Source organism: Spea bombifrons, chromosome 4, assembly GCF_027358695.1.
Source record: "Spea bombifrons isolate aSpeBom1 chromosome 4, aSpeBom1.2.pri, whole genome shotgun sequence".
Lineage (NCBI taxonomy): Eukaryota > Metazoa > Chordata > Amphibia > Anura > Pelobatidae > Spea > Spea bombifrons.
In genome coordinates this window covers 54867086-54893514 of record NC_071090.1, presented here as the reverse complement: position 1 = coordinate 54893514, position 26429 = coordinate 54867086, and the positions used below count along the sequence as shown (strand labels likewise).

General features: G+C 36.6%; 1 protein-coding gene across 1 annotated transcript in view; it reads left to right on the top strand.

Annotated features, from left to right (window-relative positions):
- The first annotated feature begins 11157 nt into the window (after positions 1-11157).
- The window catches only part of TSPAN12 (tetraspanin 12), a 38627-nt gene continuing 23355 nt past the window's right edge, over positions 11158-26429 (top strand). Inside the window, exons 1-4 of the mRNA XM_053465096.1 lie at positions 11158-11335; positions 13296-13436; positions 18337-18419; positions 19566-19701. Coding sequence (XP_053321071.1) covers positions 13371-13436; positions 18337-18419; positions 19566-19701 — 285 coding nt within the window. The 5' untranslated portion in view covers positions 11158-11335; positions 13296-13370. The remainder of the gene's footprint in view (positions 11336-13295; positions 13437-18336; positions 18420-19565; positions 19702-26429) is intronic.

The window sequence follows — 26429 nt, the reverse complement described above, 5'->3', positions numbered from 1 at the left end:
ATTTGTATGTGGGTAGGAGCAGCAAATAGCCATATGTGGGGAGTGCAGCATGCCTAAGCACCGCTCCCGTGTCCCATGACCCGGAGATTTCAAGTCGTGGCCTGGAGACCAGTGGGTATCATCAGCTATTTGGGGGATCCTCTGATCTTTCCTAACCGGCCCACGGAGCTATGAAATTGTACTGTTACTTCAATCTAAGCTCCCACATAGTCAACTTGTGATATAATAAAGTTGTGCTCCAGGATGCGATGCCATATTATGGAGTTATCCTTCATTACATCGAGAGTGGTAAGGTAGGTTGGATGCATCGACCCACCCTTGTCTCTAGCTCTGCCCCACCTTGTCTTGAGCTCCACCCACCCTGCCCCTAGCCACACCCAGGTTTGGACACCTAGAATATTGGGGATAATTCCATAGAAAACACCATCATTTTTTAGGTTCAATTTAGGGTTTGGTGTGTAGACCACCATGCCACTCCTTACATTTATTACCAATTACATTTTTTTCAAAACATAATCTTGATTCAGATTGACATAATCTCTTCAAAATAAATTTTTGCGCCGCAACATATTTACTTGCACAGATAAGAAATGGAAGATGCAACAGAATATCTATTGCATGCAGTACAAGATGTACAATATGTTTTAATGCTGAAGAATAAGGACATCAAAGGGACACTCCAGCCATTGTATCCACTTTAATGCATATGATAGCTGCGTGGTCCCCTTAAATGTTCCTGAGAACAGGGTATATATATTTATTACACATTAAATTTGTGCTGTAAGAGTTTTCAAATGATAAGCATAGATTTTTGAAGGGACGATCCAGCCATCATATGTAGTTTAACACGTATCCTTTCTCCTATCCATGGGGTATTCCCCAATAACCATTTGCCCCTTTCCCCATCCCCCAACTATTTTCCATGCGGGAGATGGGTTTGGCTGAATACATCTTCATGCACATGATATCCTTACCGCTACTGCAAGTGTAAGTCTATTCAGAACCCGGTGCACATGTGGAGAATGATTTAAATGGGAGCCACTTTCCTGCCATTGATTGGCTGCTTCAACGTGTCAATCAGTGCTGCATTTTTGAAAAAAAAAATGCATATTAAAATATTCATTAAGAACCTTGATATGCATTCTTCTTTACTGGGGTTTAATGAAACTCATACACTATTTAGAAACTACTTTACATTTCATGAGCACTTTCCAAGGTAGAGCGATTAGACCAGTTTTGTGATCGTCTATGCGTTCCAGAAAAGTTTTACAAGGTTTTGCAATATGTGCACACTCAAAATGTATCTAATTTACAAAACCGCATCTACTTTTGCTGTATTAATCCTCAAAGAGATTCCCAGAAGCCATTTTTGTGCCCTGCAGATATTTTCCACTGATATTAGTTTCCAAGCTGCTAGCGACATATTAATCAGTAAACAAGGAATGCAATCGCTTTTTTTTCTCCAAGAGAATAGATGTCTAGTACAAATAAACAATCTGGGCCTGGTAAATAATTCCATTTGTCGCCTGGATTAGAATAATTTGTATTCTGTTAGATTTTACCAAAGAGGAACATAGAGGAAATAGATCCTATTTTCCTTTTAAGACTCAAGCATATGTGTGTAATGTATTTATTTTCATATTTGGATCTTTACAATATTTATGTATGCATATGTAGCCCCTCAGTACTGGTTAAGGTTATTAGAAATGTCTGATTAAAGTCATCAAGTGGATCCTTAGTAGATGAGGAAGTGGTGGATTCTTAGACCATTCAAAAGCTGTCTAATGTTGGTGTGACGTATCATCTTGCCCCTCTAAATTTTAAAGTGAAAGTGTCATTGTATCAGAAATATATCTATTAAAATGTATAGTTAATAAAAATTGAGTTTATTATTTTACTCGTGTTGTAGAACATTTGCACATGGGGTAAACAAGGTGATTTCATATAGGAGCCAAGAGAACACCTACTTATTGGCTTATGGGTGTCAGCAGGATTTTAACTAAGGGGGTGCAAAACAAAAAAAACCCTCACTTTTATCTCCTAATTTATTTTAACAAATTATCTCCCTTATATAATTTTAACCTTATATCGTAATATCTAAATGTCTTTAAGTTGCCCTAAAAGAAATACATAGTAACATAGTAACATAGTTCATAAGGCTGAAAAAAGACCAAAGTCCATCAAGTTCAACCTATATACATATTGTGTCCCTACTGTGTTGATCCAGAGGAAGGCAAAAAACCCTTATGAAGCAGATGCCAATTGCCCCATACCAGGGGGAAAATTCCTTCCCGACTCCAAATATCCAAAATAAATCCCCGGATCAACGTTCTGTCCCTATTAATCTTATATCCATAACTTGTAATATTATTGCTTTCAAGAAACACATCCAGGCTCCTTTTAAACTCTTTTATTGAGTTTACCATTACCACTTCCTCTGGCAGAGAGTTCCATAGTCTCACCGCTCTTACTGTAAAGAACCCCCGTCTGTGCTGGGGTAGAAACCTTTTTTCCTCCAGCCGTAGAGGATGTCCCCTTGTTATAGATACAGTCCTGGGTATAAATAGGTCGTGGGAGTGATCTCTGTACTGTCCCCTTATATATTTATACATAGTTATTAAGTGCCCCCTAAGCCGTCTTTTTTCCAAACTAAATAACCCTAATTCTGATAATCTTTCTGGGTACTGTAGTCCTTCCATTCCCCTTATTACTGTGGTTGCCCGTCTTTGAACCCTCTCCAGCTCCACTATATCTTTCTTGTACACTGGTGCCCAGTACTGTACACAGTATTCCATGTGTGGTCTGACTAGTGACTTGTACAATGGTGCCCAGTACTGTACACAGTATTCCATGTGTGGTCTGACTAGTGACTTGTACAATGGTAGAATTATTTCCTTGTCGTGGGCATCCATGCCCCTTTTGATGCACCCCATGATTTTATTTGCCTTAGCAGCAGCTGCCCGACACTGGTCGCTACAGCTAAATTTACTGTTAACCAAGACTCCTAAGTCCTTTTCCATGTCAGTCGTCCCCAGTGTTTTCCCATTTAATACATATTCCCAGCCTGGATTTTTCTTCCCCATGTGCATAACCTTACATTTATCCGTGTTGAACCTCATCTGCCACATCCCCGCCCAAGCCTCCAACCTATGCAGATCCATTTGTAATCGTGCACTGTCCTCTATTGTGTCAACCACGTTACAGAGCTTAGTATCGTCTGCAAAGATTGATACTTTACTATACAATCCCTCTACAAGGTCATTAATAAATATATTAAAAAGAATAGGACCCAAAACTGACCCCTGTGGTACCCCACTAGTAACAGTCACCCACTCAGAGTATGTACCATTAATAACCACCCTCTGTTTCCTATCACTGAGCCAGTTACTTACCCACATACACACATTCTCCCCCAGCCCAAGCATTCTCATTTTATGTACCAGCCTTTTATGTGGCACTGTATCAAATGCTTTGTAAAAAATTAGGGTTATCACAAAAAAATGACCATTAGGACTTCATAGTATGTCCTAAGTTTTTTTTTTTTATCTGCAACTAGTAAGTACAAAAATATGTATTTTTTTTTTAAGAAAAATTCTATAATTAGTAATTATATATAGATACTAATGGAGAGAGCGAGAGTGTGTTTGTGCGAGTTCACTAAACATGAAAACGGGAAATTAGGGTTATCACAAAAAAGTTCTTGTCACTAGGGTATGAAATAGCCTTGTCATAAATGGGTTCAACTTCCCACTTCAACTTGTCCTTCAGCCTCATGGGGGAAAACTCTAGAGGAGCAAGTGCACCAATGTGGCCAAATGCACATTCATTTCTTCCTGATCCCCGCATTTGGCCTCTTACAGCCATAACTCCTTTCTCTTAAAAACATCCTTTCTCTTTTTCATCTCTCTTTCCCGTCTCGCAGCTTTCCTGAAGCCCTCTGCTAGCCACCATCTTGACACAAGACTGAACTTGGGCCAGGTTCTACCAGACTCCCAACACAAGTATAGTACTTTTTTAAGGAGAGTGGAGTGCAATTTCATGAAAAAAGCACATATCAAAATATGCTCCCTTTGCAGGTAATCCATGAGATGTAACATCAGAGAGTGTTTGGAACTGTACTAAAGATTCACATTAAGAACGACTCAGGGGAACCTGCCTAGCACAAGCATTTATCTTCCACAAAACCATAGCCAGTTACAAAGTCTTCAGCAACCACAGTTATGAAATCCAAATGAGTATCTCACAAAGGGAACTGAACACGTACCCATTTCCTTCTTTCGTTTTCTTTTTGTACTAAGAATCAATAACTATTAATCTACATTACTATTTAAGAGACAGCATCCCTTTTTTATTTTGGCTGTTAAAGGAATACTATCATCGGAAAATCAAAGTATTGTACATCATAAACTAGAATGTTCAAAAGTTATAAAAGAAAGCTTATCGTCCACCAAAAAAAAAAGGAATCATCCCGCATCCATCTAATACCTACCGAAAATTCTTAAATGACTGTGTGACAACGACTATTCCCAGTGACTAGATTGGAGATTTAGTCACGCCATATAGTCTTGTACAGTTCATTACATCATTGTACCCCAATACAGTGTCCTCCAAAAGTTTTATCTAGGAGTAACACACTGCCAAATACCACGATAATAATATTCCTGGTAATATTAAATGCAGACGTTTGAATAAGACTTGAATGTCTTCTTAAGACATTCTAAATATTTTTAACCCCTTAATGACAAAGCCCGTACATGTACGGGCTAAAAATGCATGGTTTTCAATAGGTTTATGGACCGCCCATTGTCCTTAAGGGGCTAAATATCCATATTTTTAGAAAACATTAAAATGTAAATATTTTTATGAAATCATCTCTACTTATCTTCAAAATATCACAATATATTTTAATAAATGCTCACATTTAAAAAAAGGTCAATAATACATATTAATTGATGATGATCCTGTCTTTTTGAACATTATTATACAGTTGAAGATTGCATTTGAACAACTCTTTACTTTAAAATCATTAACGAAACCAAGAGCAGTCATTTTAAACAAACTGATTAAAAAACAGCACACCCATCTGTGCTCAGTACTTCCTGCATCCGTCTGTTTCTTTGATAACGCTTATTTGGTGCGTCTGTGCCTAATAAGGTTGTGACACTTTTCCTTAGGAATTTGTGTGAATTTCCTTTGTTTCCCATGTCATCTAATATATATGGTTGATAAATTATTTGTTCAAAATAACGACTCTTGGGATTTACTGTATTTTCTCTGGAGGACGTGATTTATCTTTCTGGATTGTGGACTACATGCACTCCAATTGCTGCTAGACATTTGACTAGAAGGGAGATGGCTGTAATCACAGTTTTAACGGGACACTCCTTCTATCATATGCACTTTAACATATTTCATAGCTGCATGGACCCTTCATGTTTTGGTGCAAAGGCATGGGGAGGAATCTGAAAAAAAACAACCCATGTGCATTTGCCCCTTTGTCCACCCCCAGCTATTACCACGCTGGAGATGTGTTTATCTGAACATATCTTTGCAGTAAACTGCCCCTTTAACTACACACGAGAACAGGAAGCAAGGTTAATACTTAAGGTTAATGTACCTACTACATAGTATTTGTCTGAGACATGGGGGAGTCTATCTGCACTAGGCATTTCGTTCAAATGCAACAGTGCTCTGTGCGAGCATTGTTACATTGTGTCTGTCAACGAGGAGCCAGTTAGCTGTCAGTATGCCGCCTATCCTCTGAAAAAACGCCTATACCGATGGTCTGGGAATCCAACAGGCAACTGGTTTGCCGGTCAAATACGCCAGTTATTGACTGAACACTGCTTCACCATTTAGCTAATACAATCTTCGCTCGGGTTTGCCACATATAAAATCTGTATATTAATGATAAGCTGCTGTGCGTATTTCATTTAAGTTTTATTTATATTAGACATATTTCACCAGATTTATACTTATCCTATGGCATTTGTTGTTTAGCTTGTTGAGGTCAACGGAGAATTAAGGGAGCTGTTATCCTGCTGCATCCACAGAGCTAATGGGAGGCAACATGTGGTTTACATTTTAATATTGACTTTTACAAAGCAGCATTAGACTAGCATAAAAACTTTAATTTAAATATTAGTGTAAAAGATAAAAATAATAAAATAAAGAAAATAATGTTTTTTCAAGTTTTTTGTAATAAACATTTATATATATATATATATATATATATATATATATAAACAGGAAATATATAAATGCATATGTTTTGCTTCAGACAGACACAAAAACACAAAATGTACAGTTCATCTGCAACACCCATTATATTTTTAACCAAATATTTGATGACTCTCAAAAGCTGGTGACTTGAATTTCCTGAAGTCATTTAACATGTATTCCAAGGAAATGAATTTCACTGTCTGCCGAAAAATTATTATATTGTAACAATTGTTACAGGATGAGGACATACAGGAAAGACAATTCTATCAAGTGGATCTCAGGAATTATAAATAGAAAATATTCAATTTGAAATTCAAATAAACAGACTCACTATCATGTGTAGATATTCCAAGACAAGACTGAGTATAAACAATGGTGGTGTTAAGGAGCAGCCCTTAATATAAAAAAATATATAAAAAGAATATAAGATTGTCACTTCCCCTATAGGTAGTCTTTTATTTATTTTTTTGCGGTATAGGAAAAATCTGCAGACATTTGAGGGGAAGTACGGTATATTGGATTTTTAATTTGTCTACACATATTCCACATGGACTTAACTCACGGTTTGATGTATCTTGTTTTATAGGATGAAACATTTGTTATATTTTGGGTCAATATACAGTATGTTTTTAAGGTTTCATTATTTTTCAATACATTGTGCTCTTACATTTGTTTGTGTATTCTTTTTGTTTTTTTGTTACTTTTTCCATCTTTATTTTTTTTAATGCATTTATTTCATTTTTGTGTTTACTTCAGTAATACTCATGATATTATGTTTAGTGAGGTGGATACTATTAACATTATTATAGCTCTAGTGTTGTTTGTTATTTTTTCCCTGTTAAGTCTTATTGAAATTAATGCTCATTTGTTCTTTCCATGATATCTTTATTTACTATTGCTACAAAAGTAGGTAAAACATTTCCGCTATCTGGAGCAGATATTCAGGGTATGGTTTATTTCTTTACCTTTTTGGGTGTATGGACACTACGTTTTACTTCCCCATCCATGCACAGCTGTAGCTTAATTAGTTGATCTTGTTGTTAATTGGTGTTTTAAGCCTTTATTATTCACTTTTATAGCTTGGTGGTGGACTGAATATCATCAGAGTATTCCGGTCAGCTGGCACATTCTTTAGTGTGTTGTTCAGTAATGGAGGAAAAAAGAACCATTGGTTGGAACGAGCCAAAAACATCTTACAGAGCTGAATGTGAAATATTTTTTTATGCATGAATTAATGTTTTTTTTTGTGCAAACCTTAAAAGTAAACATCATAACATTTTCTATAAAAAGCTACCTTTCATTCTGGCCTAATAGACCTTGATTTGGAGTGAGTGCAAAGTCTCAAGCCTTTGCTATTGTTTGTATTTTACAAAGAAGGCAATAATGATTAATCAGGTTCACCAACTGCCTACAGATGTCCAAAATACAGCAGAGGTCAGGGCAGGTAGCGGTCAAGCAAGCTCAAACAAGCTCAAACAATAGCTGAGATCAACATTACCAAGAAAACACCAAAACAACAAATATAGCAAACAAGCTCCGCGATTGGTTGCCATAGGGTTGAAATCAGAGGTTTAAATAATCAAATTTGGAGCCAAATAAGTGTCTGTGATGTCATACAAGAACCACCATGGTAGCACCCATAGAAGGTACAAAAAAACATGGCAGTCACACGATACGTCACTTCCGGTTACGCTGTCTCAGCCGTGTAGTCCATTGCAAATTGTCGCACCTTGCAGTGGACCGGACATTGGGAGGATGTGCAGCATGGGAACAGGTAGTAGGTAAGTGTATAAAAAGTTTAAGGTATGAAAAAATGCTGTAAAGTAACAATGCTTTAAAAAAAGAGACATGTTAATAGTTTATTTTAATAATTTAACAAAATGTGAAGGGAGTGAACAGCAGAAAAAAATAAATCAGATCAATATTTGGTATGACCACCTTTTGTCTTCAAAACAGCAGCGATTCTTCTAGGTACACCTGCCTTGCCTTTTTAAGGAATTTGGCAGGTAGATTGTTCCAAACAGAATTAATTAGAATTAACCACAGTTCTTCTGTTTTTCAGCCTCAGTTGCTTCTCTCTCTTCATGTGACCCCAGACTCGATGATGTTGAGATCAGTGCTCTGTGAGGGCCTTACTGTCACCTCCAGGAGTCTTGTTCATATTTACACTTAAGATATTTATTCAAGACTTTGGTTGTATGTTTAGGGTTATTGTCAGTATTGAGAAGAGCATTAATTCTGACCTCATCACCATTTGCAGAAATGCATCCCTAAAACATGCAAGGAACCTCCACCATGCTTTACTGCTGCCTGCAAACACTCCCTTCAGCGAACAAACTGCCTTCTGCTACAACCAGATGTTTACAATTTTGACTCATCGGTCCAGAGCATTTCTCTGCACCCCAGTTCCTGATTTTTTGTGAACAGTTGAGTCGCTTGGCCTTGTTTTCACATCAGAGGCATGGCGTTTTGTCTGCAAGTCTTCCACAAAGACTGCTTCTGACCAGACTTCTACAGGCAGAAGAAGGGTGTAGCAGGGACCCGCTGTTCTGCCAGTGCTGAGCTGATGGCACTACTGGACATCTTCCAATTGTAAATTGAATTAAGCATGATGTGTCTTTCATCTACTGCTCTTTCCTTGACCAACCACTGCATCTACGGTCCTCAACATTGTCCGTTTCCTTGGCCAGACTGGGAATCCATGCCTGGAAGTAATTAAATACAAGCCTCATATTTCGTGTCATTTTTGGGCACACTGCACATACAATATGTTGTTTTTTTTTTATAAGGACAACCGATGCATTCTAAAAGTATATTTGAAAAACACATTATTCATAAATAAGATACATATGAGAACACATTCCTAATATCACTATGACCCAAGGCATCATGTAATGGGTTAGGACCAACTGAGCACCAGTATAGTTTGAATAATGCGAAAATATATTTTAAACATTCATTTATATAAGTTACTGAAAACAAAGTTCTGTAAATTACAGAAATTACTTTGGCAGTAGATAATAAATAGCACACATAAATGTGTAGCTCTCCTTAAGATGTTTAGAGCATGTATGTTCATATATGTGTAAGGTGTTAGAGTTTGTCTATGTACGTACAGTATGTATGTATGGGTACAGTGCCCCCCCCCACCACATTCATTATCCCCAACCACCAAACTTTCCATCCCCCACTATTTTCATCCCATATTGCATCACAATCATGCCCCTCCATCTTTATGCCCCTATCATACCCTCTCTTCATCTTCATATCCACCCAGCATTATTTCCCCATCATCTTCATACCCTTTCCTTTAGCACACCCCCTTCATACTCATACAAACATATTTCTTTCCTTACCTCTCTGTCCTCGGTCTCTGAGTCTAGCGGTCTCCAGTGAGGTCTTGCTGTATCTGCCATGACGTCATAGTCGATGCAGGATTAACTGGCATACGTGCGGTGAGAGGAGATCTGTGCTTTAATTGGTACAGATCTCTGTTTTGCGGCGGCAATTGCACTGGCCGCTGTGGCCATACATATAATTGGATAGCAGGCCTCAAGACCAATCACGGGGGAGGTGGCCTACGAGGAAATTTCCCGATAGGCCAGTCTGGCCCTGCCCGTTTCTATCAAAAGAGCTTGGATAGAACATCTGGAAACCTCTGTCTGCCTTGGAATTTCTGCCTAGGAAATACCTTGCCAATGCAGTATAACTACCATGTGTCTTGTTGCTGTGCTCAGTCTTGGCATGGTGTATGACTTTTGATTTGGTTATGACCCTGTTTTACTTCTCCTACACAACTTTTTCTGTTTTAATGAATGACTGCATTTCAACCTACAAATTAAATTGATGATCATTAGCATCTGTTTGGTGCTCAACTAGATTGGAAGCTTGCAAGAGCAGGGCCCTGTTCTCCTTTTGCACCTGTTTGTTATTGTTTTAAAATTTTAATTATTCCATTGATTGTAAGAGAGCTACGGAATCCGCTGGCGCTATATAAATAAATATAATAGCGTTATTGTTTCATTATACACTAAATTATATCCCCTGAAAAATCCCTGACTCTGTACAAGTGTACCTAGAAGAAGTGATGCTGTTTTGGAGGCAAAGGGTGGTCAAACCAAATATTCATTTGATTTAGATTCTTCTTCTGCTCTCTCACTTTGCATTTTGTTAAATGCTTAAAATAAACTATGAACACGTCAATATTTTAAAGCATTCTTAATTTACAGCATTTTTTTCCACACATGCCTAAAACTTTTGCACAGTACTGTACAACATTATAAAGGTTATAATTTTATGAAATGTAACATCTTCAGGTCTTCAAAATATCCTGGCTGCACTTTAAGTTTGGCTTAACATTGAATAAGATCAATTGAGAGCAGTTAATGTCCACCTGTTTCTTTATCAAACATAACAATTTAAACGTATTTTCATTTTTTTGCAGCTTACCAAACTTTCTTGATTATTTAGATTTCCAAAATCACCATTTGGTAAGTTTGGTAATAATTATCTTGTTGGTGCTCCTTCTAGCAATAATAATAATAATTATTGTTAGAAGGAGTACTGTTATTTTAACACATATATTGTGCAGGCATATCTTTCTTGACCTCTAACCATTACATTATTTATAATTAACCAGATAGAGGTTTAATAACTATAAAATTAAAATGACTTTACAAAGTTTACAAGTTGAACACAGACTGAATTAGAAGTCTTTTCTGGGAAAGCTTTCTGCAATGTTGTCAAGCACGCATTTGAAAATAGTACAAGCGGGGAATGGTTGTGTTCACTTAGTGGAATGAATCCTGGGGTGAGTTATTCCTAGCTGTGTGGTAAAGTTATCAAATGTCTTCTAAGATCCAACAATGAAGCTGAGCAGTGTACTGCGCAGGCGCACGGAAGTTCCTTCGCCTGCTTGCTGGGTCTTGGCAGGGTGCAGAGCAGCTGAGCTCTCTGCTACACACAGGGGGATCTGCAACAGGAAGAGCAGAGCTGGGACCCTCCGCTACACATACTGGAAATGAAATGTGCCTGTTAACACTCGCAGAATCACATAGCAGTATCTGGCAATGTCCAAACCGATCTCCTTCTTGAGCCATGACTACAACATAAAGTAAGTGGAGTTGTCATGAAAGTTTAGATGCTTTGGGGGAAGAGAGATTGGATAGAAAGCGATCACAGGTACATGGAGAATCAGACTGTTATCTGACTGAGAGGTTAGCTGTGCAGCACCTGGCATTAAAGTGGTAATAAGGTGCTAATTTGTGTTGGAGTTTACAATGTTTCCATGTAAATATTGTGCTGGGGATCCTGCTGCTGCTGCTGCCTGCATTTCAGATGTTTGGGGAAAGTGTGTGTTACAGAGGACACTGTGTCTGTGCTTCCCTTCTGACACACAGCTGCGCAGACACAAATGGCTCCAGGTCATAGCCCCCAGGCTGGAGAATCCAGCATTCCAGCACTGTGTACAAGCCATCCATTCCCACATTCCTACCCAGGGGCTGAGTATCCCACCATGCCATCAGAAGAGACAGCACACAGGGTAATGTGACAGCACCAGACTCTCTTCTTCTCTGGCAGGCACCAAGGTAAACGACAAACCCTGTCTACTAGCATATTTGCTGCTATTCACTTATCTACTTAAAGATGCTTATGCTGTAGCTAGATTTGTGCTGGACACCTACAGAAGTTAGATCTTGTTGGTTTGCATTGGTACTCTACACAAATGCAATGCTTTCATTTATAAATAATGCCTCCACAGCTATATGGAATAAAATATGTGCCAGATTGCTGTTTTTGCTCTTTTAGTGGTTTGTTTAACAGTCTTAATGGCAACTTTTAATCAGTTATTTTGTTACACTTGCTCAGTTTTAAATTGTGGCAATGTTGTTGTTATTCATATAGAAATGCTGCTAATGCTTTAAAAGGTTAGTGTATGTTAAACTTTTCCTCTATTAATCAAATGATTTATTTTCTAGGGAAATTCAGTGGTAATTTAGACTATTGAGGGGAACACATGGCTCATCTTGTTAATTGTGTGATGGATAATTTCTTGGAAAATGGGGAATAAGCATTGCATCCCAGAGTGAATCTCTCACAATGCCAGGGTACAAAGAAAGAGTATTCTGTAAGGAACTGAGAGTGCTTCATAATGAATCATTACATTTACCTTAAAGTTCAATCCCTTGGTCTCTCTTGATTTTTCACTCTCAGTCTCTAAGAAAAGAAAAAGTTGAACAAGTTCTTGTGCTAACTTATCTTACAGATACTGACACTGTCATGTTAAGTCTTTATCGTGTCAAAAGTGATACATAAGGTTATGTATCAATAGAAAAAGATTACAGTGTGGTATGATCCTAATTCTAAAAGTTCTTTATAAGGAGTGAAATGCTTACTTTGTTTGTGAGCATACTTTATGTCCTTTGTGGCTTAGTTAATCAGACATTTAAATAATTCAAGCACTTAGAATCTGAATCCCGTTTGTGTGGTATTTAGTGATACTATTGTATATATCTCTTCAATTTATTATGTTTGTTACAATACATAATACTTGGTACAACACTCTTCAATATCTTTAATATATGATTCACATAGTGATATAATTTGTGCAGCTGCTAATTAGTACAAATTGTGTCATTAATAATAGAAAGTAGTTATTCTTGGGGAAGTTGACCCTTTCTACCTGTTAAACAGAACATTTAATTGTGTCTGTTTACTTGTGCCACGTAGTAGAGGATTTGGGGCATTGTTGTCTTATACATTTAAAGCAATTTCAGTGTTTGCAATAAATATATTTACTTGATGAACTAGTAAAGTAAGCACTTTGTGGAGGTGGGAAAACAATGGTGTTTATATGTGATCCAGTTTCCACATTTAATATGATACTCCCACTTTAGAGATTAAATAATGAAGTGGTGGGAATTTGGTTTAACTTTGTTTTGGTCCTATTTGTTTGAATAACTGCACCTGCTTTTCATGTTCTACAATAATAGTTACAGCCACCGGTAAAGGGGCTCTGCTTTTATCAGAGCTACATGCAAGCTGATCTCTTCCCTCTCCCATTCCTTTTGAAGTGCTCTGAGACTGCTGTAGTCCCAAAAGAGGATGAAGCGGTGAAAGGATGGGCCATTCTTCTGCGAGATTGCACAATGGCCAGAGAGGACTCAGTGAAGTGCCTACGATGCCTGCTCTACGCCCTCAATTTGCTGTTCTGGGTGAGTTGAGAGGGCCAGACCATTCCCGTCTCTAAAGCAGGTGGCAATGTTTCGACTCAGGTTACAGCTGGCCAAGAAAAAGAGAGTATCAAAGGGCACAGCTAAGCATTAATTCATTTAACAGGATTACTAGGTATTTTCCAAAGATCTAAGGGCTATGTTCTCTTTGATCAATGTACACTGCTGCCGCATGTGCCAGTTCTTGTGCCAGCTTCTTCTCTTCTTTAGTTCCAGGGCACTTATTTTATCACCCTTTCTGTTTGATTAAAGAAGCAATATGTTCCCTTTCATCATGCTCCTAAATGAATGCAGTCATATGCTTTATGGAGGACTGACTGATAACCCTCATGGGATAAGAGGTCTATTCAATAAACTGGGAGTTCATGCTAAAAATGAGAGAGGCAGCAATCACTGACAAGGTCAATGTTTAAAAGCAATTCCATTGGCATCGTGGCTGTCAAGCAATCACATGCGTTGAAGTGCCTCCTATTGTCTTCTACTGGTCTCCCTGGGACTTTGGGCAACCAGCAGCAATGGTCCTGCCATTGGTTCCAATTCTACATTCTGAAGTAAAATATTTGAAAATATGAAAGGTGTTTTCAAGATACTACTCATGAAATGGCTCTACTAATCAATATTTTGTAAAGTAAGAATGGCTGATTTGTATTATTCTATTGATTTTCCTTTCTCTGCTTTCTCGTGTTCCTTATCTTTACCCACCAATATCTCATGATCTTGGCACTTTTCTTTTATAGAAGTGAATTTAAAAAAATGTTTTATGTGGGTTTCAATTTTGCTTCAGGTCTTATGTAAAAAAATCTTGACATAAATGCTAAAATTAGAGGTTTTTTTTATATCTGCTAAACCTAGTGAATCGATTTATATAACATTTGGCAGGTTTGTGAGATCTAGTAATTTAAATCTAACATTTCAATTATACTGTAAAATACCTACAACTGCAGAAATAACTGGAGATCATCATCTGACAGTTACTATAGCAGCACTATCGCTCATTCAAAATTGGTCAGGATTTATGGTTCCATGTACTGTTAACACCAAAGTATAATATTTAGGCAGAAGGTAATCATTGTTGCTGTAGCCTAATGGATATAATGATAATTTAAAAACTGTAATGTCTGTACTAGAGGGAAAATTGGTTGAACGAAACTTCACCTTACTAATAAGGGTACACACAGAGAACAAAAATCACATCCACAAAAGACCTGTTGCTGAGCCAAGCTTTACAGCTTTAATGCAAAGGCTTAAGCCCTGTCTTAATATCAGTGCCATGATTTATTTATATACAGACTAAAATCGATGTAGCACTTTACATATGAGATATAATGGTATGCAAACTAGATTGGACAGACATATGTAAACCAGTAACAAAGGACCTGCTTACTTGTTTAGCGTCCCAAGGCTTGTATACATTTTGGGGAACTTTTCAAGTTTCCCCAATAAGGCTCCAGGAATCAGGTGATTTTCACACCTATGAGGCTGCTGTAAAATTTTTAGGTAGAGGTGGTGACGTTGGGACATGTATATATCCAGGTTCTGTCCAGTCCCCACTGGGGATAAGCCCCCAGTCTTAAAATTTAAACCGGGCCTCCTATATTAAGACCAGAGGCAGGTAAATGACGGATGTGTATCTGCTTTCCTAACATAAATAATGCTGCCCCTTACACTGGCACAGCATGCGGCAGCTTGTAGCCTACCCATGACTGCACATTAAAGGGCCGTATCTGCCATCAAAGAAGCAGTAAAGGTAAGTGATTTACATTTGCCAGGTTTGCCAGATGCCCAGTCTGGGTGTAGCTCTACTGTTATATGCACTTAGCTCCACCTCCTCATCTCAGGCAAGCCCGTCCCATGAGGAGTAGGATAGGGAGAGCTTTGCTGAACTAGTTTAATCCCTAGCTATGTCTTTATTAACATACTCTTAGCCGATGATGATGAATGGTCTTGGGGGGGTGAAATATTTTTTGTTTATTATCTGCCATGTGATCACAATGACATTATTTTTTCTTTTTTTTTTTTGCTTTGTGAAAACCTCTGATTTATTTTTTTGGACAATAAGACAATATAAAAAAGGTTAATGTCACATAAGAAAACAGCTTGACTATTGTATTTTTTTATGATAGTCCAGTCATGTCGATCACTTATTTTATATTGACTATAGGGAGGAATAATAATATAATGTTGGGTATTTCACGCTACATTCTCAGCTCACTTGCTATAACTATAGCCTAACAAATCATGCTTTAAGGAAACAGCTGCCTGATTAATAAGAAACCCTTGTATTCCAAATAAAGAAAAACATACCTTTTTATAAGAGACATATAATTATTACCTTGGATGCCATTGAAACTATTGTAAAAAAAAATTTTCTACAACATGTCTAACTACCAAAATATAATTTGATTAAATCTAGCTAGTGACCAAAAAATGAGAGACAAAAAAATTCAAGACCTGGAAAAATCAGATAATATTGCATACTTTCATTAAAAATGATCTGCTATGCATGAGAAATGGCTATTTTTTAATTTTACAGCTCCTTTTCATGACAAAGGCATAAGAAACAATTGTCATTGCATGGAGCATGAACATCCATAAATATTTTTCTAAAACTATCTGCTATATGGAACAGGCTTATACGTGCCTCACCATCTAAGGCTATGTTTAAAGATACATAGGATTATGGAAAAAAGTCAAATGATAGATGATTTTCAGCAGGGAACATGATTTCAAGGTGGGAAACGAATCTGTATGGCAGATGAGAATACAATATGACCACAATACTTACATGAGATCAAGGCGGTTGTCTGCAGAAACTGTGTACCCAAAATTTTTTTATAAACTATTTTGTTTAAGGCTTCTATATAAAAAGCAATTTGTAGTTAAAGGACTCGAGAAAAAAGCTCAGAGATAAAAGTGAAAGCATTTTTCATATAACATTGTTTTCTTGGAGCAAATACATAAAATTTGGGATAACCTTCTAGAAACCAAAATTTAGCAACTATCTCTTTGTATAACTAATACAGTAAATTGTATAACTAAAACAGAAAATGTTGATAGGAATGTAATTTTTTTATCCAATTTTTAACAATAAAATATGTTAAATTAACTCTAATCAATATATGACATGCCTTACACCTCTTCTGACCCTCTGTGTGTTAAATGGTGGATCACTATTTTGTAGTTTATTGCCACAAGCATGGTATAACACTTTTAGAGACAGTGTAGTATGATTTGTGGTTGTCTTGGTTAAGGTCTGCTTTGTGTCAAAATTAACAGAAATCAGTCTAGTTTTCACTATTTACACAAGGTTCTTACAGAGCTTAGGGGAAAAGCATAGACAATATTGTGTAATCCTAATTTATTGAAGATAGCTTCAACGTGATCTTATAATTCCAGTCAAAACCATAAAAACACTGATTATGTGAACTTTAGTTTTCATTGTGAGTTTTAAGCAAATATCATTAATCTGGTGACATACACATATTTTTCATTGGTTGAGAACCATGTGTATGTTTAAACATGTACATACATTGACTTGGTTACCCAAGGGACAATAGCATTTTACTTATTGAAACGAGTATACACAGGTTTAACGTAAATGAAAATCGTGGTGATGCAACTGAAAAGAATGAGAAAAGAATGAAGACAGTAACATTTAGCTTAACCTGGACTTTAGTTGCGGAATACACTCTTTCTTTATTTGTCCGTCTTCGTGCAGCTTGCAGCCAGGGCCAGCCTATGGTATTGTCTTGCACTTGCTCCCTAACATGGAGGTAACAGAAACCACCTGGGTATTCTATATGATGGAACCTGCCTTTGCCCACATTATCCTTTATTTCCCTCAATCTGTTCTCTGTTTTTTTAACAACTCTCTCATCCTTTTCCTGGTGAGGTGCTGGTGGGAGAAATATATTGTGTTCACTAATAGTGACGTGATAAAGAGACTGAGACTTGTTCTAATGATGGATTGGCTGGTGGTGTGATGCATTTCCACATACTTTCTCCGTACTATTTTTAGTGCTTTATATTTTTCCTCTTCCACAATCATCTGCTACAATTTACTGTGAATAGACTGTCAACTGATTTTTATTTTTGTTAGAATAAGAACGCTTATGGGCAAGCCCAGACCGGCCATGGAGACACTGTGCTTATGCTGCCCAATGATCATTATAGCTGCTCATGGGTTTGGTCCAGTCCTGTATAGTGTGCTGCTGCCAGATGTAAAAGCATGGCTGTGAACTGTAAAAGTCTAGATGGATAGAATATGTATACATTTACCTTTTTATGGGTATTTACCTCCGTATTTAGGTGCCATCGCAGTAGCTCTACTGATCATAGGCTTGTGCAGGCCTACAGGCAGTTGTTGCTTCTAGTACCCCAAGGTACCAGGACATTGATTGAGTATGAGGTCTGAGAATCTTCCATCTTAAGGAGAAAACAGCTCCAGAGTCTCCGTCCCAGAATCTCTGTTCGCGGCCTTGGTAGGACCCTCAGCGACTTCTTCCCTGATACTTTTCAACCTGAAAGCTCAGAGTGAAAGCAATCATATGAAGATTACTTTTTTGACTAAGGTGAAGAGGTGTAGAGCCTCATGTTCCCTTAAATTCAGAAGGAAGGAATCTTAGCTTGGTGCTGTAATCCTTATGTCTATACGTGTAAGTGTCACAACAATATATCGGCTAGCATTCTGCTCTGGAACATATGTATTGCCCTTGGGTTCTACCTCTGTCTGCCATGTGCCATAAAATGAACCTACGTTTTATGTTAGAGGAATGAACAAGAGATAGGAGGACAATTCCCATAAGAGACAGGTCTGTAATCTTACAGCTGCTGACTGTTGTATGGCTGTACATGATATTTATACTCTTTCTGTTTGTTCTAGCTGATGTCGATATGTGTTTTGGGAGTTTCTGCGTGGATGAGAGACTACATAAATAATGTGCTTACACTAACTGCAGAAACAAGGTAAGCAACTCCTATTAAAAGGAAACATCAAAACAGTAAAATTAGAATGCATTTCAACACTCCAGGGTCTTTTGTGCATTTGTGTACATTCTGCATATTGAATGGCTTAAACCTAGGCTATTTCTACTGAAAGAATTACATGGTTAGTGTACCGTGGTTTTTAATGTTAGTGCGAAATTCCTGCATGCTGGTCCATTCTTTTGATCTTACCCTTTCAACCATACAGTGGTAAAATTGTTTTCTGTTTATTTTTCCTACATCTGTAATATCCGGGCTAATAGGGTGTATCTAATTGTAGTTTCTGAAACATACTTCTAATCTCGGGTTACTCTGTTACTTGCTTTGGGAAATAACAAATGGGTAACTTTTATATTTGCATGCATAATATTGTTATGCTGTTTATATAATTACGGTCAATAAGTTTCTGAGAGTTGTTTGAGAGAGACAGGCTGGGGATAGGCAGAAGAGATCCTATTTGCCCATTTATAGGGCTAGTTTTATACCACGGTTCTGAGTTGTATATAGAAGGTAATTGTGATTTTCGCATTATATTATATGATGGCTGGGAACCTATTAATTTTGGTCATCTACCAATTTACTGCTTTCGGGGCTTTTATAATAAGGGTGTGTTCAGTACTTGCACTCTTAGCCTAAATCCAATAATCAATGATCAATTATCCAACCAAGCCAGAAGATAAATCAAATATTGTAATCGTCCATAATTGATTAAAAAGTACATTAAAAGCTTGGTGAGTCTCGTTAAGTGTTCACCAGATTCTATATAAGAAGCAGACAATCTAAATGAAAAGCTAAAAAACGTGATGCATTTTATGTGAAGAAGAGACTTCTGAGGTCCCGGGAATGTATCCAACTTTACATCTGTTTCTATATTGGTCTAATAAAAAGTATCAACTTTAACAAAAGACTCTGGTTAAAAAGACATGACATTTCATTCATGTACTCAAGGTGTTGACATTTCAGAGGAATGATGAATCCAAATAGAGAATAGTACCAAAAATGTTGTCTTTGAACCAGTTTTTCCAAAACACCAAACTCAGGAACTAATCAGGCATTATTAGGCTTGTTGATCATGCATTTTATACGTTATTTTATTACTATCACTATCTGACGCCACTGCATTTTTAGGGTGGAAGAGGCCATTGTAGTGACTTATTTCCCTGTGTTCCATCCGGTGATGATTGCTGTCTGTTGTTTTCTGATCATCGTGGGAATGATTGGCTACTGTGGAGCTGTGAAAAGCAACCTGCTTCTTCTGGCATGGGTAGGTTAATGCTTCTCGGTGCTCATGTTTACCCGGAGACGTTATCCAAAGCATGTTTTTCAGACTTTTTCTTTTTTTTGAGAAGGTTAAGGACTATATCTGTCAATAAACTGCAAGCACAAATTATTTTACTACAAATGTGTGAATATTTCAATATGACATATATTTGCAAAATAAAATCTATATTGGAACTGGATAATTACAAGCATTTTCAAATCTCCCTTCATATTCAATACACTATATAAAATATTTGTATATGCTGATGCAGCTTGGGATAGCTGTAGTAGTCCAGTATTGCAATATAAAAGTATATATCTATTGGACTACCGTTCCACTTGATGAACCTTCAGTTATCAAGTCAAAAGCAATACTAGCCAATAAAAAGGTATTTTTTTTTATATTTTATACTTTTGTACTTTTCTTTTTAGTATATACACATGTACCCATGTACCCATAATCACAATTCTACTATTGTTCAGAAAAGTTATCTACAGATGTGATAAGTAACAATAAAAGTCTAATTTTACACAGTCTTTCTCCTGGATTGTTTATTGTTTTTGGGATCTGTTGTCTGGCATTACACAGTTAACTAATGTCAGCCTCTAGGGCAGAGATTAGGCAGATGTGTTAAAATTCCTTCTCTGGGTTTCCGTGACCTCTGACCAGACTTATCCTGAAATTAATTTATTGCGTGTAGAAAAAGACATTTCTATCTTGTTTTATCCTGAAACTGTGCTTCTTCTCCATAGCATTAGTGAGAGTTCTGCCTTCTGTTCTACTGCAACTATACAGCGCTTAGATTTAATATCACCAGATACTTGATCATCTCACTAGCTTCTGGGTAGTTTCCCAAATTCAGCCAAGAAACCCCTGTTTCCATGCTTTGTTTCTTAGACTAAAATAATTTTTAAGAAAAAGAGGTGTTCATTGTTAAACTGATTTGCATATGCGTACCCAGAATCCCGTGCACTATAAGATTTCGGAGGGAAAAGTCGGCTTCCCTGGGGGATGATGAATGCTTACTTATTACTAATATAAATGTAATATATGTTTAAAGAATACCTTTTTAAATAATTTATGAAAGTATTATGTATATTATTTTTTAACTTTGTCCCTCTAAAAAGAGGTTAGGTGCGACTACATATCTTGACCTTTTGTTTTCGCTGCCTTTTTTTAGTCAGTTTACCTTATTGTAATTATTGATTTTTTATCTCAGAAACTAAACATTCCTCAATACACAGTGTTCATCTATTTTACACCTGGTCTTAAGTTAGATCATCATTTAATATTGTATTTATTGTAATGTCGATGTGAAAATTAGATTCTGTAGTACTATTAAAGTAGAAGAGAAACAAAGTCTTAAAACAGAAACATTAACATTGACTATACATACAATTAACAAAAACATATGTACTTTAAGACGTACCGGTACTAACTTCTTCATCACATTTAGTTAAAAACTCTTTGGCAGGCGTACAAGGTGCCCCAGAAGATTATACCTATCTGTTGAGACTTACTGTTTTACTTCATAAGATCAAGAGGCTATCCATCCTAGCTATTGTTATATGCATTGTTCAGCCATAGAGTAACCAGAAACCGTAATAAAAAAACACAACAAAGTAAACGTTTGCTCATCAATAGTGTAAGATATCACTTCTCAGTGTTACTTATATTGCTTATCTTTGCCAGACTAAAGTTAAAGTACTTTTTGTTTATGAATACTCATTAGTCATGGCAAAGTATATGCCACTGCTTGCTTTGTAGATTATAGCATCAAATTAAGCTATTTAATTTTTTCTTCTCGACGTCCCTTTCATTATGTTTTCAGATATATTTCTTTGCAGTTATTAATTTACTTAATAATAATATCTATTACACGCAAATTTGTCTCGGTTTCTATATTCTTCTCCTTCTAAAATTTCTTCTATGATAAACAGCCTGCCTCGGATTAACAATCCAGAGAAAACAGCCAGGAATGAGAAATTAATCTGTTCAACCTATATTGTTAAGTTACCCTCCATTTGAATAATTAATGTTATATTATATGTATGTTATGTATGCATAATTAATTATTATGCAAGAAAAACAGTTGTTAGATAAGTATGATGATAACGTGTTTATAAAATACCAGGGCTGGTTTTATTTCCCGGACCAGTCCTGATATGTATTTGTCTTGTATGAGTTTCAGTTTGTATCAAGGGGATCTGGACTCACTGATATGTATTTGTCTTGTATGAGTTTCAGTTTGTATCGAGGGGATCTGGACTCACTTTTTTGCCAGCATGCCAGCTAGCTGATCTCACAATATATCATGCAGGCAGTTTAATCCCATCCACAATCATTGTCTACTGCCATGGTAGCAAGCAGCCATATTACGCTGTCTGCTCCATGGGCCGTTCACTGCCTAAATTAGTTGGAGAATTGGAGAATGTGATTGTGGCTCTACGCAAAGCTCTGATTAGTTCTCATGTAGAATGTGCTGTTTAAATTTGTGATCAGCAATTTATAAGAAAGGTGTTATTGTATTGGAAAATGCTCAATTCAAAACTGCAGAACTAAGGGTAATCGTGGATTTTGCTAAATTTGGTTTATTTACTATGGGGAAAAGTCCATTAAAAGCTCTCAGTGGGGGAAATCACCAGTAGATAACGGTAGCCAGGGTTCCATCCTAAACAAAAGATGATGTGCTTCAGAGTAAAAGATGTAAAGCTTTGGAGGAAGTTATCGCAAGTTCTCTTGGGGGTTTTAGCAATACACTGGATTGCTTTTTTACAAGAAAGGATATTCAGTGGTACACATAGTGCTTTGAAAGTTGTTAACCAAGGGAGCATTCTGACTCCCTAGGAGTAGTGAATGTATTTCTACCTTCTTCGCAAAACTTGTATGCATGTAAAAGGTTCTTTTTGCATCTGAATCGGTGCTATTAGGGATATATTTGAACCTTAACATCTTGGTAACTAGGTAAGCAGCCAGCATTGCATGAGCACTTGGTTTGTTAGCAGGAAAGAGGGATGAAAAGATGGCCAAAATAAACATTTGTAACACCATCATTGTCAAGTTATCACAACTCAATCCTAAATCAGAGAAGTTATGTCAGGGTAATTCCAAATCTCGCCCTGACAGAGCATAGTGAATCATGACCCATGTATTTCATACTTATCTTTTGTAGCCTAGACACAGTCTGTTTGTGTGAGGAGAGAGACAGCAAGTCAATAAATGCATCATCTCATATATAATTCAGTGTCTGGCGTGTCAGTACAAAGTAATTACAGTCACCATGCATACTCACTCTCAAATACATTCAGAGTATTTATAGACATTGTAAAATGATAGGGATACAATGTAGTGAAAAGGGATTTAGGAACAAGAATAAGACAACAGATGCTTTATGTCAACAATTGGCACTTTTTTTTGTGACTCTCGAACGTCAAGAAATTATATGCCCCCAAGAAAGTGTAATTTTTAAAACAAAGAATACAAGCTGGACATGCAGTATAACAAATCTTGAAATATTCATGTAACGTTCTGTTGCCAGAGATTAAAATAGGAAAAGGCAAACATCATTTAAATATTAATTGCCGTCTTGTTGGGTATCTGTACGCTTGCCATTTGTTTCTGGATATAATTCACACTGTGCTTCAGAATTGCTGTCCTATTGAAATATTTTTATTGTAAATCCAACATCAAGTTTTTGTGTGCAAATAGCACAGCCTTGAAACACTATATTTCAGCTTTAAATTGCAAAGTGTAGAATTATATGAAGTTTATTGTTTTCAGGAGAGGGCTGGCACCTTTTGGTCGGGGGGGGCAAAGTCCTCCAATTCTAAATGAGACTATAAATTCTATAATAAACACACAATTATATATCATCTTACCTCTGGTGTCAAACATGCATTCATCAAGTAGCAACTGCTGGCCTTTAAAGTACCAGGGCTGCCCCCTCAGTCTGGACCTTTTTTTAAGAAGGGGAAAAGGGAAAACTAAACAAAACGGCACCAAACACAATTTGCCCATCGCAACATTAGAGTTGTGTCCAAGCTCCTGGCAATGAATGGTGCCAACGATGATCATTGTGTGTAAGTTGTAAATCCAGTCTTTGGTTATTAAATAGTGTTTCCAGCAAGCAATGTTCAATTACTAAAACAAGTTCATTTATGCGCCAATTACCAACCTGATTTATAACAGTATTTCTAATTGCTGTAGATGTTTTTGGCCGAGCAATACATTTTTTCATGCCAAATTTATTATTGCTTTTTTTTTTTTTTTTTGATACAGCTCAAACAAAAGTAAGTGTGTGCGTTGAAAATAAAAGTTTAGATATTTCAGGAAGTTGAGCTAATAGGAGATACGTCTACTGTGGGCTTTTAGACACCAAGAGCTATAAAGTTCAGAGGAGAATAAACTACTTTTAAGATGCTTGGCAAGAAGCCCCAACAATTTCCTTGTAGCTGAATTCTCTCTTGAGACCTGCAACACAATAGCATTCTATCTGAGATCTGATTTCAGATCTATATCAGTGAGAATGATGGGGGAATATATGTGAAAATATGTGTACGAAGAGGTAATTCATTTCATCATATGGTATAACATACACTGCAACATTGTTAATTTACTAGAAATTGATTATTATATGGGTTAATGTTTTTTCCAGCGTAGATATGACCATTCCTTCCAACAGTTCATATGGATAAATAGGGATACTTTACCAGGAAAACGAAATATTGGTAGCTTCTTATGAAATTGAGTAGGGTATTAGAAGATGAATAATGAGTTTTATTTACCTTATTCTACAGACATTATTGGGATTGTAAGTGTTACAGAATATATGTATATATAAAATCATGTTACATGTAAAATGCGATCAAATTCTTGTAGGAAATCTAGTTCCATCATAAGATTGGGTGATTACATTTATTTGCCCTTTTCGCCCCTTAATAATTATGACAGTGTTACCTAGATTACATATGATCTTTGTATACTATATATGCTACTTTGTTATGTATTTGACTTTATTGTCTTGATAAATTACAATATCACCCTGAAATGCCACATATTTCTTACACAAGGGAAAGAGAAAACCCAAGAGGTTTTCATCTCTTTGCCTTATTTGTGAGGAACTGCTGCAGCAGGAGGATCGGCAATGTGGATTCACTGTTCATCATTTGCTGAGCATATCTAATATTACAAGAGTTTCCATGAGGGTATTCTTCATTGATATCATCGTGGCTACTGGGGAACTCGTGCAATGAGTATCCTGTGAGACAGTCCAGTGCAATCTGTATTGGATATATGGGGACCATGCATATAAAAGTCATGAATTGTTCTTTACAAAGTGTTCTCCATCATCCCATGTCATTTCCTTGGGCCCATGAGAATCCTTATAAACAAAGTCCATGATTTATCTCATATGGGTCCTAGAAGATCAGAACCAGTTTTTTTTCAAAAAAAACAAAAAAACAAATTCATTGTATCTTCAGGTACACCCTAAACAATTTTGCAGGCTTTTCAGTGTGTTGTAATCCCTCTGCTATTATTACCATGCGATCTAATGAAATGAAACCTGTCTCCCTGGGAAATAGAATCTATACAATCTGGAAATGAAAGCAACCGTAACACCTGCCTCCATCAAAAGTAATTATCCCAGACTTCTATTCAGATTGAATAGAAAAGAAAAAAAACACTAGTACATTCTAAAATACGCACCGATCAAATAGGACGGTGCCTGTTGTATGAACTAAAATAATAAAGATTAATATCATAATCCACAAAATTGGATTATGTTATATAATAGGAGCTGCACAGTGGATATCAAATGTATACAAGTCTATTGTTTTATAGCTTCTTCTGCGCACAAAGAACTTCACAAAGGACATTTAAAAAAAAAAAAAAAACAACCTAACTTTGTTTCCATGGTGCTTTCCTACGGTTAAATAGAGTACTGGGTGCATGCATTTCAGGGTTAATGGGCCTGGCAGGCATTACCGATTAATATGCCATTGTCACTTCTGACCTTTCACCAATATCTTGTAAGCAGCCGATTCAGGTCTTCATGAAAATGATTCTGTTTATTCACTAAGAGCATATACAGGTTCCTGTATCTCCTATTCATAAATGTTACGGTTGTTGCCAGTCTTTTATTGGGCAGTTGTAAACAAATTGCCATAATATAATTGCATTTGAATAAAAAGTGTACTCACCAGCCAAGATGGACCCCTTTTTTGGGGGGGTCCTATTGGACACATTGCTATATATTTTATAGTTCTAGCTTTTTAAAGTAAGCTCTTTTATAAACATAGTTCCTACAATCTATGCAATGTATTATTTTGGAGTATTAATATACTTCTATATAGATGACATATTGTGAACTCTAAAAAGGGACAACAGTAAAGCAGAGAAATGTGGGCTAATATCAGGGATCCTCTCTTCTTTTGAGACACGAATGCAAAAAAAAACATTGATGCTGTAATGTAAAAAACTACCTTGATGTATATACATTTGTTGTTTCAGGTCCTAATTACATATGGTGATATTATAATGCTGTGCTAAATGAATATTGTGTGATGTATCCCATAAGGACATCTGCTTGATGTGAATGATAACAGAGCCATTTCCACTACTGTCACAGGGTATAGAAACAGTATTACCTTGGTTGTTCTACACACTTTTGAGTAGCATAGAGGTATCTGCTAAATACAGCTAGTCTGATTGTTAGAGACACACAGGCAGTG